At 34.7% G+C, this 22,664-nt stretch overlaps 1 protein-coding gene across 2 annotated transcripts in view; it reads right to left on the bottom strand.

Annotated features, from left to right (window-relative positions):
- The window catches only part of GABRG2 (gamma-aminobutyric acid type A receptor subunit gamma2), a 108,550-nt gene that overhangs the window by 65,304 nt on the left and 20,582 nt on the right, over positions 1-22,664 (bottom strand). For both annotated transcript variants that reach the window (XM_077780763.1, XM_077780764.1), the window contains exons 2-6: positions 14,610-14,761; positions 13,043-13,110; positions 10,510-10,730; positions 7,496-7,578; positions 3,779-3,916 (exon numbers count right to left, since the gene is read on the bottom strand). In XM_077780763.1, coding sequence (XP_077636889.1) covers positions 3,779-3,916; positions 7,496-7,578; positions 10,510-10,730; positions 13,043-13,110; positions 14,610-14,761 — 662 coding nt within the window. The remainder of the gene's footprint in view (positions 1-3,778; positions 3,917-7,495; positions 7,579-10,509; positions 10,731-13,042; positions 13,111-14,609; positions 14,762-22,664) is intronic.

Genomic DNA, 22,664 nt, shown 5'->3' with positions numbered 1-22,664 from the left:
AAGATTCAGTGTATGTATAGGATTGGCTAGTTATAGTCAGGAAAATATAGTTTGATTCGTTCTGTCACAAGGTGGGAAATTATAGAAAACAAAGTCAGAAAGTTCCTGAGAGCAAAAGCTTGTGCCTAAATTTACCTACCAAATTCTTGAAACATGGTGAAAGTTGTGTTTTCAGAAGACCCAGTAGGCCACAGTGGAAATAAAATAGTGTAATAATTAAAAGCACAAGTCTAGGAGCAAATCATTGAACTTATAGCCCAGCTTTTGTAACTGATCCCTGTAGCAAATGAGCTTCTAGAAGTCTGTTTCCTTATCCACAGTGATATCTTGGATGTGATGTGTAGGAAATATGACCATGGCTATGAGAAATCAAGTAGGTTGTTTAGATAAAAGGCTTGCTACAGTGTATATAGTTAGTGTTTAGTAACCACTAACTTTCATGATTAATGTGTAAAAGATAGACTGTGGAAGAGAAAGACTGACAGCAGGGACATAACTTAATAGGCTACCAACACAGTCCAGATGAGAACAGACAAAATCCTGAACTAGGACAGTGGTAATAGCAACAGAAAAGGGGACAGTTACACAAGATGCTTCAGAGGCATAGTGCTTTGTGATTCATTAGAGGTAGGAGGTAGAAACATGACTCTGACTGTTCACGCCTGGCTCACTGAGACAATGATGGTGCTATTCCCAGATGCACAGCAATTACAAAGACATGATGGTTTGGAGAAAAAATCATGGATACAGAATCTGTTTTGATATATTGACTGTGAACTAAAGGTGTTCTTCAAGTCCTATCAATCTACCACTAAGGCAATATTTTTCTCAAGTGTGATACAGATGTGATTGGTGAGAAATTAGGACAATTCAGGTGGTTTGTGCAAAGTTGTCACAAATGACATTGAATTACATGGTGAGAAGATTCCTGTGAAATGGCCCTTCTGCTCTTCTGTTTACATCTATGAAATGTTTTACTTTGGTGCCAGCTGAACTTTCCCATTTCTCAAATACTGTTTTCTTCTCTCATTTTCAATATACTCAGTCTGCAGAACACAAATATATGCACTTAAAATTTAATAACATTTGTTTGCTTTTCACTATATTTTTGTAGCAACTTCTATCATGTCAAATGCTACTGATTTTCTAATTATGGCCCTAATATGAACTTTCTTTTAAAAAATCCATTTTCCTAAAAACAATAATGAATCAATTTAAAGAAAAAATACTGAGGAATTAGCAGTATAGTCACTATTTGGATATAATAAAGTCATGAGAGGTGGGCTTGAATGAATGAAGGTTAGAAAACCTTGCAGTAAGCTAGGTCAGACTTTAGGCAATATTCTCACTCAGTTTTGATGCATATTAAACTAATATACATTTACTCTAACATACATTTACTCTCTCCCAGTTTTAATGTATATTAAACTAATATACATTTACTCTAAGTCTAGGAGAAAATCACATTGTAATAATGGCTGCAATTTAAAAGGAGTATAAATTTGATATTCTGATAATTTCCCAAGAAAGCTGTTTTTATAACTTCCTTGTAGATATTAACTAGTTATAAAGCTCTGCTTTGAAGGTAAGAATGGCATCAGAAATCAAACAAAAGGTCATGCAGAAACTTCTAGTCATTACAAAATCAACTGTCACAAGAATCGGGCTGCCTCTCAGCATTGGTGTTGTTTCCATTTAGTCCTTTCTCTTCACAGATACAACTAAAATGGCACGGCACACAAAATACAAACCAGCAAGAGCAGAAAGTGGACAACAAGACGGACAGGGATGCTAACCACCATATTAAAATTCACAACAATGGCTGCAATCAATTAAATGATGCTACTCAAAACCAAATCTGAGATCAATGAGGTTTTGCTTTGATTTCCCTAGGAAGATTAATATCTTTGTTAAACCTTGGTAATATTTCTTGACATGCTTTAAGTAAGTAGGTCATTTTCTTTTGGAAATATCTCTTAATAGAAAATAAATACTCTAGATAATTCTCAGTATGAAATATTGGGGAGGGAATGATTGAGGACCAGTGATATAAAGCCAACCCTTTCCATCACCACCATTTGGTTTTAATGCCCCTTTGGGCTCAAATGACTAAAAAGACTGGCTAGTCATCAGTTTTGGGGTTCTGTTTTAGGGTGCTGGAGCAATTACAGAAACATGAATATACAACACAATTTAATGCCCAATTTCTCATTCTGGAAGCATGCAGACTTAGAGATTATTTTTACACACGTTCTTCCTTTCACAGATGGAAAACCAGTTCTAAGGCAATCCTAAATCTTTTTTAGGGACCAAATAAAAGACTGTTCTAGGACTTGATGTTCAGGGTTTGCAGTGAATAAGAGAACAGAAGGCCACTTTTCAAAAATATACTCAAGCATTTCTTTGACCTTCTTTTCTATTCTTTTTGCAAATTAAGAGAGCTAGAGAAATCTGCAAACACTGTTGATAATAGTGTTAAGACCAGATAGTACTTTGATTTGGATGATGCTGGTTATGAAGATATAATCTTAAATTTCTATTTTTGCATAGGTCCTTAATTTGTTTCTCTGTGTACAGTAGACCAAGATCTTATTCCAAATTAGTCAAGACAAAAGTATGTCCTATGAATTTCAGGTGAAAAAAAATCAGGTATGTGTAAATAAATCAACAGAAAATAGCTCAACTCATACAGGAATACATATCAAAATACATGTCTTAATAGACAGTAAGCTGAGAACCCAGTATTTGAAACTGGGACATATTAAAGTCACTTAATTTTAAAAGGAGTAGCTGGAATAATTTGCATGGAGTATATAGTCAACATTCCAGAAGATTTATACTGGCCACCCAGGAGACAGATGTGGTCTCTGAAATAGGCTTAAATTATATCACATTGGTTTTTAAATAAATTCAATTAATACCATTAAAGTCATGATATTTGTTATAAAAATAAAGATTTTTAGTTTCTCTTAAATAATCTGAGGTCCTGACCACATTAGGTCCTACACACACTTGTGAATTATAATATTAGTAAAAGCTACTATTTATTGAATGCTTACTAAGTGCCAGGTATCATTCTAAGCACTNTATTAGTTTCAGGTGTACAACATAGTGATTCCACAATTCTCAGTGCTCATTCTAAGTGTTCTTTTTTTTTTTTTTTTTTTTTGTATACATAGTATACCTGTGAAACAGGTCTTTTGTCCACATTAGTTTTATGAGAGAGTTAATCCCTGAAAAATTCAGTAACTTTCTCAATATCTTTAGCTAGTAACTGATGGAGTTGGGTTTTGAAACCAGGCCTGTACCTTATCCATGATAAATCAGATCAAAATATTAAATTACTGAATGGAGAATCTGCCCATATCCATTTTGATCATACTTCTGTATTTGTAGAAAGCTAATTTTCCCTGTGTGATTACTTTAAATGTTACTATTTCAATATACTATAAAATCTATTTCCTAAAAGAAACATTACACCTACACCTAATAAATATTTTCTGCTTTTAAAATAATTGCTACTCATTTCTGCTTAAAGAAATTAAGCAAATAAGTTACTATTCCAATTTTAATCCATTTTGCTTCAAACTGATAGAATCCATTTATATTTATCTATTATGCTAGAATACCAATTATAATTTTCTCTGGTAAATTAAAACACTTCATTTAATTTTCTGCATATCATTTGTAGACAGATATTGAAAGTCTTCTGAGTTATTTATACCAGAATTTTAATTCTGGAAGGGGTCACTCAACATTTTTTTCAAATGCACCTTACCAGAAGTTGTCTTCACTACTTCAGTGGTATTTCTCAGTCCAACAAATGAAAATTGATAAAGCCTCCAAGATCTTGTGTCACCTACTTCAACAGAACTACGCTTCCATTGGTAGACAATTTCTTCACGTGGATAGCCGTCTATGGAAAAGCACACATTTTAAATTATTTGTAGATGAATGTATGTAGCAACCACCTTCCATGAACAAGACACTGAGGTAAGTATGAGAAAGATGGAGTTATAAGTTAGAAAAGGATCTTGAACTAAAGAGCATCACAATAGAGGAAATAAATACCATGACATCTTATCCCAACAAGAAGTTAAAAGTATAAGGTCAAAATTATCCTTGAAAGTCACTTAATTTGCATAGAAGGTATGCTATACCTGGTTGTGTGTGTACTATATGCATGCTTTACATTATCTGCATACAAAAAGTAACTAGTATATGATATATAGTACATATGCCAGATATCATTTTATGATGAAGGGGAGTAAACAAGGTCATGCAGAAACAGAAAATAACAGAAAAGGAGATTCAAATCCCTCTCCAGGGTATGCCCTTGGAGTGGAAGATGACTGGGAAAAACAACTTCAACTATTTACATTATTTTCTCTCTTTCAATTTCTTGGGACTTTGTTTTAATACATGCAGAAATCTACTATTAACAGCAGTAAGTAGAGGAACACCTGGGTGGCTCAGTCCATTAAACATCCAACTCTTGATTTCAGTTCAGGTCGTGATCACGTGGTTCATGAGTCTGAGCCCCACATCAGGGTCTCTACTGACAGTGTGAAGCCTGCTTGCATTCTTTCTCCATCTTTCTGTCCCACCTCCCCCACTCTCTCTCTCTCAAAGTAAACAAACTTTAAAAAAAAGGCAGTAAGTAGAAATGTCAAGGGGAAGATACCAATGAGCACTATTATAGATTCTAAAGAAGTTAATCATGTTCAGCCAAGAGAACAGAAAGCCTTCTTGAAAGAGGTACTGTACTGATAATGTAGTGATTATCAGTATCATTTGTTAGCCATAATACCCTAGAGAGGTTTCTTCAGTTTTTTTACCTAAATTATTTGTTTCTTGATGGAGATGATGGTAGTACTTATTTCATGAAATTGATGGCCAAAGCATATTTGTTGAATGGATAAACATGATTAAATAAATTATAGAATAAACTATGTAGGGATGCCTGGCTGGATCAGTCTGTAGTTCATGCAAGTCTACATATCAGGGTTGCAAGTTCAAGCCTCACATTGGGTGTAGAGATCAGTAAAAATAAAGCATAAAAGAAAAAAATAAAATAAACTCAAGTAAAAACAGATAGATAGATACATAGATGGATAGATAGATGACAGATAAATGATAGAGAGATGATAAATAAAACTAGATATCATCTCAACTATTTATGGACTAATAATACTTTTAAACTCTTAATTATGGAGGTTGATTGACTACCTGGAATAGGATCTCTTATGTGTTCTCCTTTTCTTTCTTTTGGTCCAACTGGTTGTGTATTATGTGTTTATTAACTAAGATGAAAGGAAAAAGAAAGCATGATTTCCCAGAATGGTATGGAGCAGGGGTAGTGAGACAGAATGTGTTGAAAACCAAGAAAAAGAATGATGATTTTAGGGAACACCTTATGGAGAACATGTTGGTGATTTAACTTTTTTGAGAGCAATAAGTAACATTAAGTTGTGTTTGGGTTGAGAAGACGGTTGTCCATCAGTGACCTAAAGACAGAGAAATCATCAGCTCTTAGATTTTAGTTGACTCAGAAGAGTAGTCCCAGTTGAAAAATTGATAAAAAATAAGTCTCATCTCCTAAAGCTTGAGAAAGATTTTACTCAAAATTATTTCATTCTTGGATAAAGTAAAATATATGAAATACGATTTATAATGGGAAATTTCCTTTTTATTTTTTTAATGTTTTATTTATTTCTGAGAGGGGGAGAGAGAGAGAGAGAGAGAGAGAGAGAGAGCGAGCAGGGGAGGGTCAGAGAGAGAGAGAGGGAGATACAGAATCTGAAGCAGGCCCCAGGCTCTGAGCTGTCAGCACAGAGCCCAATGCGGGGCTCGAACCCACGAACCATGAGATCATGACCTGAGCCGAAGTCGGACACTTAACCGACTGAGCCACCCAGGCGCCCCGTCCTTTTTAATTCTTTTAATGTTTTACTTTATTTTTGAGAGAAAGAGAGGCAGAGAATGTGTGAAGGAGGGGGAGAGGGAGGGGGATACATAGAATATGAAGCAGACTCCAGGCTCTGAGCTGTCAGCACAGAGACAGATGTGGGATTCAAACTCACAAACCCATGAGATCATGACTTGAGCCAAAGTCAGATGCTTAACCGACTGAGCCACCCAGGTGCCCCAATATAATGGGAACTTTTCTAAATAGATATGATACATAGTGATATTTTTCCTCTAGTTCCTTCTGGAATTTATGTAATGAGGAACAGATGATTGCTTCTCTTATCATTGACTTTTTTTTTTCTTTTTAAAAGGGTAGTTATTATGTTTTAGTTGGTTCATATGAGTCTCTGTCACTCCCTGCTTGGGAAATTCTATTTATAGAAATATAAACTTAAACTTCATAATCAGTTTTTCATTCTGCCTAGTATGCATAGCTGGCAGATCAAAAATAAGAAAGAGGTGAGAAACCTAATATGGATGCTCAACAAATCGTGAGGCAAACATCTGGGGGAAACTAAGGCTTGGGTTTAGTTCAGGCAGGAACTAGTTATGAAGCTTTATTTGTATTATCATCACAGATCATCTTGCTATATAGTATTGTCTGATAATAATAATAATAATAATAATTAATAAGAATAATAGAGCTCTTTACTGAATTTTATTGTGTGTAAGGTAGCATACCAACCATTTTACACATATCACATCAACAAAACAATATTGTGGTGGGGCTTGCCTCATCATCTCTATTGGGCAACTGAGATTCTGGACTTACTGCAGGATTTAATTATTTGCTCAAGTCTATAGTGATGGAGTTGAGATTTGGACTACACCCATAAGATGCCAAATATTAGTCTTTTACTCACTGGTAGATAACTAGTTTTAGGTATTATTCAAACTCCAGACGAGGTAGGTAATTTTCAATTTTGCTATCTTTAACATGCATACTGAAATTGAAATAAGCAGATGACACTGTTAAATCTATATACCTCCTGCTGAGTAAGGGAGAAAATAAGTAGCAAAGAGGTTGCTACCCTCTTCTTCGGAGCCAATAGGGGGCGAGCCGGGAAGAAGGATGTAAAATTCACCATTGTACCTTTCCATTGAATCCAGGCCTGGCTTTACAACCCTTCAGGTTTTGTGCTGACAGCTCAGAGCCTGGAGCCTGCTTTGGGTTCTGTGTCTCCCTCCCTCTCCCTCTGCCCCTCCCCCATGCACTCTCTTTTTCTCACAAATAAATAAAAATTAAAAATGAAAAGAAAAGTGTCTCTAGGCAACCACTGTGAATTTATTAAAAATTTATATCCCAGTGAAACCTACGTGTTGGTTCTAAGAAAATAGATCCTTTTCTTGCAGGAATCACTCTAATAGGGCTAAGCTGATATTATGATGAAAGTAACTGTCAAAATCTTCAAAGTCAACAACATTGCTTGTTTCTGCATTCTCTAGGAGCCTCCCAATTACTTGGCATTGCAATTAGGAAACTGCTGGTGAAAGAGGATACAGAATACAGAATGAGATTACTTACAGCTGGAGAACTCTAAGGGGCAGGAATGTTCGTCCATTGGAAAATTGTGCAACTGCAATTGGCACTCTGCATCAATTGTCAACCTAAACAGAAGCACATGAAACACAAATAGAGTTTAGACACAGTTTTAAGAATATACATGAATACAATTTTTAATGACTATTCTTCATCTTTGTTCCTGGAGAATATATCTCATATTCTTATTGATAATTCAAGATAATTCTCCCTGAAGAAATCCACCAAGTCCATGAGAAAATTAAGACTTAATGTCATCCATTCATTTTCACAGACCAAACAATAGGCTCTCATTCACCTCAATTCCATTTTTTCCAGAATTTATGACCACGTAACTTTTTGGCAAATTAATTGCACACATGAGATTGCTCAGTGAATATATTTAACTTAACAGAACAAACTGTTTTAGGAACTTAAGCTCATTTAGTGTTTGCATGTAAATGAATGCTGATAATTCTCAGATCTTATCTGCTAATTAAAGCAGAACCTTCTGTTTATAAGTACTTGGTAGCTGTTAGATTTAAATTACTATATGTGAGTTTTAAAATACTTTTATTTCACAGTGGAGTATTATGTATTCTTATAATGGAACACTATGAAGCCATTAAACTGGAAGTTATAGAGTAGAAGAAAACTTAATGGCAAACAAGAAATAGTAAATACACATATACAGACATTTTTGAAAAATGTTTGCCAGTGAGCCAAAATTGGTTTTCATCTGGGGTGCTTATTAAAGGTACAGATTTTCTGGATCCTGATATAGCCTAGGACTCTAAGAGGGAGAAATTTAATGGAATCCCATATGTTTTGACCATCTTTGGACAAGTAGGAATATATTCTAAAATTGTAATGGTGGTGAGTCAATAATTTTTAAGATTTCTTATTTGTTAGCTATATTTCTTACAATGTACAGCTAATAATCTTGAACTAATAAAATACTATTTTATAAATATTAGTTTATTTTAAAAGATTTTACAATTCAGCATTATTTTTAATTGAGGAGATTTCATTTTTCTATTGTATAAAAGAGCAACTACTGATCTTAAAATGTAAGTGATAATTATTCAGCCTTTAATCATCCATGTGGAACTGGGTATGATCAATTGTTCTTTCATTTAATAAATGTTATTATGGCTTTATTGTACTTTAACGTGTTCAAAGTCAGAAAGCTAGCAGCACAGTTAAGATTTGAACACATTATTTGTCTCCAAAGCTGAAGGTTTTAATCATTGTCATTCAATAATTATATGCTCTTCAAAAGAAAAGGTTAGTTTTATTCATAAGTGAAATTATAATTAAATTTGATATTTTATTATTTTTAAGTTAAACTGGAATTATTAAAATTGAAAACACTTTTAGAAAGATTGCAGATATGAAGACAGATATACACATATATAATCTATGCACACAGAAATATTTATAGTTTATAGATTAGCAACAAGAATAAAATCATCTCTGTATACATTCACAACTCATTCAAACTTTGAATCTTATGAGTGGCATTTTTGAGGTTATTTCCATAATTAAATACTGGATTGAGAGTCTACAAATTAATACAAGTAAAAAAATGACTGTACTTAATAGGACAATAAAGGGACTTGAGATAGTGTGAGTGACTTAATTTTTCAAAAGCTAGACTGAGCTTTGATTTACCAAACTTTGATTTCCACTATATTCTAATTTCAATCATTACCTTATCTCTCATTTAATGAAACCCATGATGAATCCAAACTATATGGAATGAATTCTTTTTGTAATTGTGGCCATTTTTCCTAGTCACTGATCTTGGGTGGGGGCATGAGTCATGGGAATGGTGATGCATTCTTTCCAATAATCTCCATCAATTCCTACCTAATTCCTCTAAATAAAAATGTAACAAAGTAGAAACATTAAACTTACTAATAAAACTTTGAGATAGATCTTCTAGCACCAAGACCCCTGCAACCAGATAGCTGCACCTAAATCATATACATAGAAATTCTGGAGAGTTGCCCTAATTCATATTGATAGTCAAACAGAGCTAAGAACCAAAGCCAGATGTGTCTGGTTCTTAAGTCTACATACTTAACTATTATGTTGTTTAATAATATACTTTCACCGGGGTGCCTGAGTGGCTCAGTCGGTTGCGCATCCTACATCAGCTCAGGTCATGATCTTTGCAATTCCATGAGTTTGAGCCCCACATCGAGCTCATTGCTATCAGTGCGCAGTCTGCTTCAGATCCTCTGTCCCCCTCTCTCTGTCCCTCCCCCACTTGCACTCTCTCAAAATTAAACATTTTATAAATAAATAAATAAATAAATAAATAAATAAACAAACAAATAAATAATAAAAATGAAGTATCAAGATAATGGCATACAGGAGTTTAAGTAGAAAATCTCCCAAAAGTTATTTCATATTTAGTTCTGAAAATAAAAGATACCTCCTTCAAGTTATCCCTAAAGAAGTCTATTCCTGAAATAGCCAATAAATTAAGTCAAATAGCATATCAGCATAGTGGGGAGTGGGAGCTGGCAGATTAAACTCATTGTAGTTACCTGCTATTGCATAGCGAAAAGACAAGGAGTTCCAAGGAGACCTCCAAACCAAAACTCCTCCTTTAGCAATGGTTTCCTTGGAAAGAGACATTTCCAAGCATAACAACTGGTCATCCTAATGATAACTGTGTGTTAGTTTCCTTATTTTATAGTAGCAGGACACACATGTAAAAGTCAAGACTGACGCAAAGATCAGGTAACCTTACAAAGTTGAAACATTTCATGTCTCTGTGAGAAAACAGAGTTCTCACATCAATCAGAGAAAGTAAGTTCTACCTATGGCTTTGAAAAAGCATATTGATAACAGAGCAAAATACAAATTTTGTACTATCGTATACTATTTTGGTCAAACTTGCCCACCCTGAAGGTTTGAAATTTCTTTCATCCCTCTTGTTTTAAGCGAATGTGGGTGATCTTTGTTTTATTCCCAGAGATTATTCCTATCCTTTTTCAAAAGAATACCTTAAAGTGTAGAGCACTCGACCATCATTCCAAATTCTCAGCATCCTATTAGGGGTGGTTATCCAGTGTGCATCAGCTTTCTTGGAGTTTCTGAAGAAAGTGTCTGGAATCCAGATTTTCCCTACCATGTTGCTATTCAGTCGGAGGACTTTAATGGTGCTGTTAAATTTCAGACGTCTGTCATACCATGTTTGGGCAAAAAATATATCAATTGTATATTCCTGTTTTAAAAAAATAGGTGTGAAATAGAACATTTTTAACACAGAGTTATAATGTGGAACATTTGTTAGTATTTATCATTTGTATTCTCATTACCAATACAAAGCAAAACTACTCTGGTTTTGATTAATCCAAAAGAAGGCAAAGCTTTGTTAAGGAGATACACCCATCTTTTATAGACAAATTGATATTTTTATGAAAAAAAAATAGACCTGTTTAGATGAATTCTAGCAAAAGATCATAGTTTTAATATAGTCATTTGCATTCAGTGTCTGTAGGGCAGTTTCTCATGTTACTTTGGGCCAGCTAATTCTTTGCTGTTGGGGGCTGTTTTGTGTGTGTGAGAATGCTTAGTAGGTTCTTAGCCTCTATCCACTAGACACCAGTACCACAATAACCTCTGGATATTGTGATAGCTAAAAATATCTTCAGACATTATCACATATGTCTTGAGGAAATCAATCACATAGGTTCAGAATCACTGCTAAAGAGTGAAGAAAGTCCATAGTACTCAAAACAGCCCTAAACTGGAGCTCTGGAGGAAGGCTTAGTTGCCTCATAATAAAATTGGGATCTTTAAGAACCTGTCTTGTTATGTAGTGTGAAGATGGAAAAGGAGAATGCACATAAAGTGGTTTTGGTCTGGCAGAGAGCAAAAACCCAATGCAAGGTAACTTTTAAAATATGTTTTACTGTCAAAGCTGTCCTTTTCACTAAACACAAGGAAATGAACCAATTAAAAAATAATCTTTAATACTGTGCTAACTCTATCATAAAGCACATTCTCAAAGTGCTGCGATGAGACATGATTCTATAATGATTACCCTCAAGTATATATCACTAAAGTGGCAAGTGATTGATTTTAATTAAAAAGAATTGTTTGATATGAATTCAGACCATTAGACCTGGAGTAGGAACTCCCAGGTTCTGGTTTGTCATATTTAGATATTACTTAACATTATTTTATAACTTAATTTCACTGATGTCTATAAATGAAAAAAAACTCAGTGTTCTTAGAACTTGAGAGCTGAGTGATGGGAATCACCCACATTTCCTGTCCGATACCACTAACCAACCACCATTCTATAATGAAGAACATACATAAAATGAGAAGATTATTTATTTACCTAAAAATACATAGCCTCTCAGGATTACCCTAGAATCTCCTTTCTTTGCCTCACTTGCATTGATTTCTTTGCACCTCCTAATGAGGTGTCTCATTGTAACTGACTACATTTCCACCAGGTAAGCCACATCACTCATTCATCATTCTGTTCCTTATTTGTAGTCTGCAAGTAGTAAGAAAGGAACCCATCTTATGAAATTCTTTATCAACTAATTTGTGATATGCCAGTAGATAAAGTAATTAAATAATTTCTGAACTAAATTTTGTCAAGAAGCAAAAAAATAAATAAATATATAAAACCCACAAAAATAAAATCTTTAAGATTCATTGAAACCAGCATGTCATAAAATGTGATTCTGGGATAACAGTACTGGGGACTAATATTCCTGAAATTAAAAGTTCTATGTTTAAATAAACTATACATACAGCTTTGTCTTAAATATTTACAATTTGCTTTAGAATGTCAAATATGCTGAAAATTTTAGTTATGAGGAAGAAGATTGTTGGTATTTGCTTCATTGTTAAACAAACAAACTTACTTGCTTGGAGTATGCAAGTAGTAGAGTTTTTTGGTTTTGTTTTTTTTTAATCACTGTAAGTGAGAGCACTTAAAGTCTCTCATCTCTCTGACTCAAGAGAGCATCCATATTGACAGCCTGATAAAAACCATTTCAAAACTATAGTATCACTAATGTTATGTTTTATGTTATGGCATGTTGTACTCTGTTCTATTCTAGATTCCAATCTAGTTTTTATGTCAGATGTGGGCAGAAAGAATCATACAATAACAAAGCTACATTTATTGTTATATCTAATGCACTATTTTCTCTGATAAATAATTCCAGTATGAAGCAACCTCTGTCTTCTCTATTCCATTATTTTCTAAAAACTAGTGGAACACTGTATTTTATTTTATAGTAAACAGTACTTACCAAGTAAGCAATGATTGTTGAATTTTAAAAGTATAATTTAAAAGTATATATTTACAAAAATTAATTTGTATACATATGATCATATTTAAGTCTCATAATAAATTATAATTATCTTCATATTATAATTAAGATTCTGAAATAAAATTCTGCAAGATTGTCTCTTCCTTATAAATTTTTTATTAGCATATTCTTTGCTATTTTCATGATACCACATTCTCTAATATTTTACTAGAATGGACAAACCATTAAAACTTACCATATTAATAGCATTCACTGGACCAATGCTGTTCACATACATGTCTGTGTGAATTAATGTTGGTTTCACTTTAAAGAGAATGATAGAGATATGTGCATTAACATTTTAATGTTTTAGTCTGTGTTATTCTAGAAATAAATTTATTTTGCTACATTAGAAGTGATTTATTCACAACTAATTTGGTGTTGGTGACTAATTTATTACATTTAAATAACTATTTACTTTCAAAAAATCTCCTTTTTAGCATGTAAATGCAGTAACTAAGCATATTAGAGTTTTGAAACTGATTATCCTTTAAAATTACATTAAAATGAACAAATAAAATACTGCTTAGATTTTCTTCAGCCTTTTCTCAGATATCCTGAATTTTACCATTTTTCTTCAAGCCCCAGAATCTTTTTGGGCATCATAATCTGACTTGACCCATGTAGAAAAAATAATACTTAGTGGTTCAGAAAAAAATATGTATTAAAAACGTGGCGTAGACCTATAGTGCAACAAATATTATAAGTTGTTTTTAAAACATTTCCCTCTATTGATTCCTTTCCTGACCACTTAATCCTCATACACGTCGGCCAACACAAAATCAGTCTTCCTAAATGACATATTCAATCGTGTGACTCATCAAACAATATGAGGAAACCATATGGAAACTCAATATACAACCATTTATCAAAGATGACTGATATTAAAAAATCATGTAGTATTACATCCACGACCAAATGGACATGCTCCATTTTCATTTAAGAGTTAATGAACAAGGATTTATAAGATAATTCTGTACCTCAATTCAACAAGGGTGTTTTCTCTCATCATTATCCACTTTCCCTGAAAGTGCCATGGCCTAATGTTCTGTGTTGGATTGAATTCTTCATTAGTCCCTGCACCTATGCCCCTGCTTTTACCCCAGTGGGGCTACTTCTCTGCCTCTGAACTTGGTGCTTAACCATCTGACTTGTGTTGGCTAATACTACACAGGCAAGTGAGTACACTGGTTCTAATCCCAAGCATTAATCCTTATGAGCTTCTACTTTCTGTCTTGCTCTTTGTTATTTTCATGAGAAGGATACTCCTGGCTAATCTGCTGCTCCTAGGAGTAGAATGAGAATACGGCTTTCTTAAATGAGCAGCCACAACCTGGTTTAGCTTAAATTAGACCACCTCTGGCAAAGTGTTAAATAAATGCTTATTATTATAAGGCACTGAGAGTTGTGGCACTTTGTTTCACAGCAGTATGTAACTAATACATCCTTTCTTTTACCATTATTTACTTGTTTGATTTGATGTTACTTCATAAAGCAAATTGTCACATTTCTTCTATTGCCTAGGCCTAAGATATTTAGGGAAATTTGAATTTCTAGCTCTCACGCCTCACTTGAAGATCATCTTTCTTCATTTTCGATTTATCAATGCCTCTCCCACCCCCAAGCCTGAATGCTATTTACACATTCCTCATCTATTTTCACAATGTATAATGATCATTATTTCTGATTATTAGAATATGCTAATGTTTTCTTCCAATGTGTTTGTGTCTGTCTACACCACATCACAAAATATTTTAACATACCTCCTATATCAGGCCGTAGTTTATTGTCATATCCTTCCAGGAGGTTATTTAAGATGACTGTGACATCACCCTCAGGAACTTTTGGAGTCAAGACCCATGTTTTGTTAGAAGCATAATCTTCATAGTCATCATCAGATTTTTGGCTAGTGAGGCTAAGAAAACAAAAAATATTGGTCAGGAAACATAGACTTCATCCAAGAAGACTTTTACTCACATACCACTGGAGAGGAAGGGAGAAATGAAACAGGATTACAGGAATGCATTACAGTGGATGACAGTGACATTTTTCACTGAGGGTTAGTCTAGCTAATTAAAATGCACAGATGTAGATTAAAATTTATTAAAGTGTACTCTTCAGTTTTCCAGAATGCTCTGTCTTCCCATCTGTAAGTATCATGTTTTACATGTTATTTTTGTCTTTTCCATAGTTGACATTCTTCCTGTCCACCTACCCAACCACACGAAGGACTTATTAAGAAAAAATGATTTTTGTGAATGCTTAACCTATTTTAAATAATGCTTAAATGATCATAATGTAGTCTAAGAATTCACACATAATGTCTACTTCCTCCTCTAAGAAGTTAAGTTGCTCCAACCTATTAATGAAAGTAAGAGACTGATAATTAGATTCACTCCCACAAACAGCCAGACAAGCCTCTCCCCTCTCAATTGAACTACTAAAGAGAACTCGGTATTGCTGCTTTTCTTCCCCCAGGGTGTGTGTATGTGTATTTTTTCCCCTCACTTGCACTGAAAGCAAGGGCGGTTCATTTATCTTTGATTGTTTAGAACCTGGCACTATGAAGAAAAATGTCGTTGTAGACTTTAAACCAGTCTTTATTACAGCTAAAGTTCCTAACCTGGAAACTCATACTAATGGTTAATGTACTATAATTGTATAAATGAAATTACCTACTTTGAGTGATCAAATAGCCACATAATATCCTGTGATTCAGTTTTCAGTGCCTGAACCTGTCAGAAAACCCCCACAATTGGACCAGAACTTAAGGCTGACTTTGGAAAGATATTGGAATTCCCAGTCCTCGCTTTTCCCCATGCTTCAAGGTCCAACTCCCCTCTCCCCACCCTCCACACGAGAGGATTACATTTTTCAGATCTAGGAGCAATGCAAACCTTATAACAGCTGCCATTTTCATTTTTATCAGCATTCAGTGAATGTTGGTTTTTTTTATGGTTTATAGTAATTTAAAAAATTACAAACTTAATATATAAAGTCCCATCCCCATCTTCATTTTATTTTGTAAATATATGGTAAAGAATGGTCTGGTCAGAAATCAAACCACTGCCACATTTATTACCCTGAATATACATATGCATACATACATACACATACACAAACCATATTTATCATCTTTCTTCAATCATACTCATTCATCAATTTAAACATGTAAAATATATGTATGTATATGTGTATATGAATAGGTAAATAGTTGACTACATATGGTAGAAGAAAGCTGCTTGCATGATTAACCAGGTTTGAGAATGAGCATAGGAGATAAACTTTTAAGAGTAATCACTGGCATGGATCAACTTAGTAAGCAAGTAATCTCCTCTTTTATTCCTTTAAAGCTTTATAAATAGGAAATGTTATAAAAACTGAGCCACACATCTGCATAAAACCTATCATAGCAGCCTTACATCTTGTACTTCGATTGGCGTAACAACTTTAAACAACATTTAAATATCATAAAGCACCCATTCAGGGTATGATGGGCTGCACAAAGCTTCAAGGAACTCTCAAAGAGAAAGGCGTTGGTGCTGGCAAAGTCCAGTTCTCTGCTAGGAAAATCCTTGGACCTCAATTCATCATTTCTCCAGAACACTGCTGAACACTGCCTAATAGAGCTCTAATCCTATGACCTAAATCCTACCAGTTTAAGAAGAAAAAACAGCTCTCTGACAAAGAAACTTTCAAATCCCTTCAACAACTTTGAGAAAAGAATGTGGTAGTCCCTTTGGACATCATCATAATGGGACTGTGTCACCATTTCATTCATCCATGCAAAAGTGCCTTAAAAAAAAAAATCTCTCCTTCTTCCTTTCCCCTGCCCTCTGTGTGTCTCTGTCTCTCTTTCTGTCTCTCTCAGACAAATGTACCCTGTTAAAGTTTCTTCAAGGGAAGGAAAGAAATATTAAATCATTTGGTTTGCTCAGTTAAAGCAACTCCTCACACTAACAACTAAATGACCCAAGCATGATGGTACTGTATAACTTTTGTTACCATCATCTGCAGGCTCCTAGGAAAAATACATTAAGTAAAAATACAAAGGATACTTGCTTAGAAGGAATACCACTTTCTAGAATTGCACCAGTAACTTTTTTAGAGTCATCATCTATTAGATGCCAAAATAATAAACAGATTATTTCATATAAAATTATCAGTAACAGACTTTGTCATACTTGAGGATGCCTACTGAGCCAGAGAGAAGTAAAAAAAAAAAGGCATTGAGAAATTAAGAGTATATATTTTTAAGTTAGGAAGTACTAGGTATGCTTTCTGGATTCATCATGTCTTTCCTCTATCATTATTTTATGGCTGGGGGCAAGTTATTTAAACTTGCTAACCTTCACAAAGTTATCATCTTTAAAATAGAGCTAATGCTAATATTCTAGCATTTTTTGACATATTTTTGTGTCAGGTTAAGATAGTGGTTATTAAGTGTTTCACACAGTGCCAGACACATAGCCCTGAAAAATAGGCCCATTGTAATTATTGTTATATTACTGTTATGATGATTAGATTTATAACAACAGCTCCAACCATGTAACTAAAACCTGAATCTATAGAAGGTACTTCCAGGTTTTGATCTAACACATGCTGAGAAGAACTAAAAATAGATGTTTTCCAGGAAGAAAAATAATGAACCCCTACATCATAAATAAATGAAGTTTTTATTCTCTAGAGTTTTCCCAGCTGAGGTCTAAATTAATGGGACTGATGCATAATCTGGGATTGTTTCCAGATTTTTCTTTAAAAAAAAAAAGAAAAAACTGCCTCTCTCATTCAACATAAGTTATTTCTTTCTCCAGAATTCTGTGGAGTCAAGACTTCTTCATTTATAGGTAGGCTGTCTAGAAATAGATGAATGCTGATCATTAGAAAAATGAATTCTGTGGAATTATCAACTTCATAAGAAGACCTGGGTAGAAATAGATTGATAATGATTCAAGAAAATGCACTTGACAATTGAGTCCACTGAGCAAAGATAAAGGTGAACTTCCCCCTAATGGTATCTATCCAAATGCAGTAGCCTTTACAAGCGATTACTTGTTCTTGTACCCTTTAGTTTAAAAATAATCTTATGAAGAGAGAGAACTAAAATTGAAATTACTCTTAACTTATCATACTGAAGAACATTTTTTTTGTAATCTGAGTAAAAATTTGTCAAAGGCAATACTCAAAAATGTAAATTTTCATCCTTGAAACCTTTTTATTTTTTATTTTACGTTATTATTATTTTTTTTTAAATACCAGGTTTTTAAAATTTATTTCTAGGAGAGAGAGAGACAGCGTGAGCAGGGAAGGGTCAGAGAGAGAGGGAGTCACAGATTGAAACAGGCTCCAGGCTCTGAGCTGGCAGTCAGCACAGAACCCGACATGGGGCTCGAACCCACAAACCGCGAGATCATGACCTAAGTGAAAGTCGGACACTTAACTGACTAAGCCACCCAGACGCCCCTATTTTATATTAGTCTTTAATGTTTATTTTTGAGAGAGAGAGAGAGAGAGAGTGCATGTAAGCAGTAGAGAAGCAGAGAGAAAGGGAGACACAGAATCCAAAGCAGGCTCCAGACTCTGAACTGTCAGCACAGAGCCCAATGTGGGGCTTGAACTTCTGAACCCCCAAGATCAAGACCTGAACAGAAGTCAGATGCCTAACCTGACCCAGGCACCCCTCATCCTGAAACCTTTTTAAAAAATGGGAGAAAGCCATCTGACCATGAACCTTGGACAAGCAACATGAGTATCTCCTAAGATATTAACACAAATTCAGAACCTTGGGCCCCACTGAGATTCCTGAATCAAAATCTTTAACAAATTTACAAGTGATTCACTTGCACGTTAAAATTTGAGAATCTCAGTCAATGTTTAAACCAGTGACATTTACTCCTGGATGAGGTAGGGGTTAGCTCTTTAAAAATAGATTCCCAGATTTGCCATTTAGATCTTCTAAGTCTCCATGTTGTAAATTAGGTTACTGTATTTTATTTTCATGTTTACATTTTATGTATGATTTGCATTTATGCATTATTACAAACATGTTTTAAGTTCATGTTTATAATCAGAAACAAAAATTGATTTTATTTATAAAAATAAAAGTCACCTAGAAAAACAAAAATAAATAAATAAATAAAAAAGGACAACTGGATGGCTCAAGTCTGTTAACCTTCTAAGTTCAGCTCAAGTTATGATCTCATGGCTTGTGAGTTCAAGTCGTGAGTTGGGCTCTGTGCTGACAGTTCAGAGCCTGGATCCTACCTTGGATTCTGTGTCTCCCCCTCTCTCTTCCTGTCCCCCACTTATGCTCTGTCTCTCTCTCTCTCTCTCAAAAATAAACATTAAAAAAACTTTTTCAAGAAAGACAAAAAAAAAAAACTTGACTGATGTTCAGTGAGAGTTCAATTATATAGAAGATGCTAAATATTCCATTTTTGGTACATATTCTAAATGTTTGACACTAAAGATTAATCATGCAGTTTATGAATTTTTTTAAAAAATGTTTTATTTATTTCTGAGAGAGAGAGAGAGACAGTGTGAGCAGGGGAGGGTCAGAGAGAGAGGGAGACACAGAATGTGAAGCAGGCTCCAGGCTCTGAGCTAGCTGTCAGCACAGAGCCCGATGCGGGGCTCGAACCCACGAACCATGAGATCATGACCTGAGCTGAAGTCGGACACTCAACCGACTGAGCCACTCAGGCACCCTGAAATTTTAAATTTTAATCCATATATTTCAGATTTCCGGAAATTCAATAAATATCTAAGTTTTTTGAGAGGAAAAATCTCATCATTGTATCCTCCCAGGGTAATATAACAGCAAATGCTTGGGTGAGATATAAAAACATTTGTCATTTCATTCAGGTATCTTAAAACCTATTGGTACTGGACATCATAAAGGCAGAGTATATATTTTTCTAAAGGAAGAACATATATTTTTTCTTTCTCTGATATATGTAGGTAAGTAGAATAAAAATTATACAAAAACTCATTAATTTTTATGCTTGAGTTCTTTTTAAATACTGTTTTGTTATTTCCTAACATTAGCTTCAATATTTTGTTGGTACAAATCTCAGTTTACTTTTATTTTATAGGTGCAATCAGTGAAATACAGGGTATTTTATATGTCAAAATAAATCTCCCAAGAGATGTATGTCAGCAAAATAAAACCTTTTGAATCTTTTCTATTAAAAGTTCCTATGCATTAGATTTTCTGCTCTGTTAAAATTACCTCTTGTGAATCTCCACTGGTTATATAACACAAATCTCTACTCCCACAGAGATCCCTTTCTACTTCACAGTTTCATCAGACCATAAAATCCAATGAGAATCCTCACATTCCAAAAGCATCAGTAACAAAAGAATGTGTTGTTCCTTACATCATCGTATTACCCAAGTTTGTTGAGTTCAGAAACTTGGCCAAACTCCAGTACATTTACACATATAGTCGTTCCTGCCTACAATCTTTTCTTCTCTTCACCTCCTAAACCATTATTTGGCATAGCTTATTCCTTCTTACTATTCAACAAAAATCACCTTCACATAGAAGTCATCCCTTATTGTTTTATCTAACTCTGTCACCCACTCCACCCTTTATATCCTATAGTCAGTCCCATGATGGATTCATAGCATTTGTTACAATGTCAGTGTACTGATCTGCTTATGGTCTGTCTCCATTACTAGACTATAAATTACTCTCCATTACTAGACTATAAATTCATGCTTAATTAAGATCTGTGGAAAGAATAGGGGCGCCTGGATGACTTAGTCAGTTAAGCGTCTGACTTTCGCTTAGGTCATGACCTCGGGTTCGTGTCGGCTCTGTGCTGACTGCCATCTCGGAGCCTGGAGCCTATTTCAGAGTCTGTGTCTCCCTCTCTCTCTGACCCTCCCCTGCTCACGCTGTCTCTCTCTCTCTCGCTCCTAGAAATAAATAAAAATATTTTTAAAAAAAGATTTGTGGAAAGAATAAATATTCTTGCTAATCAGTTTTTCTGAGGCAAATAAAATAATACCAACAATAGCTACTTTTCAATATTCACCATGTCCTAGGAATAACTTTAAGGACTTCACATACATTCTCCCACTTAATCCTTGAAACACCACTATTCCTATAATTATCCCCATTTTGCCAATGAAGAAAAACAATATTTACCACTAGTTACTTCAGTTTGCCAAAACCAAAACGTTTAATGATTATTCCACAAGGCTTTAAAAAGAAATTGGGTCCAGAGGTGCCTGAGTGGCTCAGTCAGTTAAGCATCTGACTTCGGCTTAGGTCCTGATCTCACAGTTTGTGAGTTCAAGCCCCACATCGGGCTCTGTGCTGACACCTCAGAGCCTGGAGCCTGTTTCGGATTCTGTCTCCCTCTCTCTCTGCTCCTCCCTGTTTATACTCTCCCTCAAAATAAATAAACATTAAAAACAATTAAAAAACCTTAAAACTTCCTTTAAAAAAAAGAAATTGGGTCCAAATAATCTGCTATTGTACATTCATGAAAAAATAAAATCATCCAAAATAAATAGTTGCTCAAGTTCATTTTCCTTTAAGACAATAAATTAGTTTATGCCTGAGCTCAATAATAGTATGGCACCTTCAGCACAAATTTTAATAAATTCAAATTTTATAAGCCTGCTATTCCAGATACCTATAATTTGAGCTCCCCATACCAGGGAATAAAAGCAGAGTTCTTGGGATGCCTGGGTGGCTCAGTCAGTTAAGCATCCAACTTACGCTCAGGTCATGATATCATCTTGTGAGTTCAAGCTCACATCAGCTCAGAGTCTGAAGCCTGCTTCAGATTCTGTCTCCCACTCTCAGTGCTTCTCCCCTGCTTGTGCTCTCTCTCTCTCTCCCCATCTCTCAAAAATAAACAAACATTAAAAATAAAAAGCAAAGCTCACAATTTAACTTGATGGATGTGATCAAACGTCTCAAACTCTTTCTCAGGTTGGAAAGGCATGCACACTGCAGGGGCAAGGCATACATATCAACCAGTTCATTTTAAAGGATGTCTTCCAGACACTGCACAAAGTATCAGAGCAGTATGGAAGGTGAACTCATAATCTGATCATGGGAGGAGGGGACTCCACTCTATATTGTCCAAGCAGACACTGTGCTGCTCTGTGAACAAGAGCATTGGGGTACAAATTACTCTTTCACCTAGAGTCTTCAGCGGCCTATGTGATTCTGTACCTCCCAGTAAGGACATATAAGGAAACTGTGCAGAACCTGTTGTGAATGCTCTCTGCCTGCATGCATATGCAAAAAGGTGAGTGTTACAGCAAGGAAGTATCAATTCCTACTTATGATGGTTTCCTTAACTCTTACCAGGTTTAATTTTTTAATATTAGGTTAACAGCTGTGGGTAAATATGCTTATTTGACTGAGTCCATTATCACACATATATATTCCAATGTGTAAATGCAAAGTGTTTTTTAATTAGCAATCACCAATGATCCATGACAAGTATCAGAACATTCAAACTAAACTGGGGAGCACTGGCATATATAATCGTAAAGTAGGATGAGCTTCATGGTGCTCTGGTTAGCTTCATAACTATGTATTTAAAAACTCAAAATTCTTTCCACCTCAATCTTCTATCCTCCATGGTGTCAGCTTCAACCCAAAAATGGCTTGATTCTGCAGTCAGGAAATGCTAACTCCAGCACCTTACCTCCATCCCTCCATATTTACATCTATGAAAACACAGAGAAACTCTTCCAGAAATTCTCTCAAAAAGAAGTCCTCAGAAAGTCTAATTTTGTGCTTCACTAGCCAAATACATATGAATTCACACATATGAAACTATGATCTA

The sequence above is a fragment of the Crocuta crocuta genome, unplaced genomic scaffold (genome assembly GCF_008692635.1).
Source record: "Crocuta crocuta isolate KB4526 unplaced genomic scaffold, BGI_CrCroc_1.0 scaffold343, whole genome shotgun sequence".
Lineage (NCBI taxonomy): Eukaryota > Metazoa > Chordata > Mammalia > Carnivora > Hyaenidae > Crocuta > Crocuta crocuta.
The sequence above is the reverse complement of the archived record's forward strand: the minus strand, read 5'-3'. Positions and strand labels throughout refer to the sequence as shown.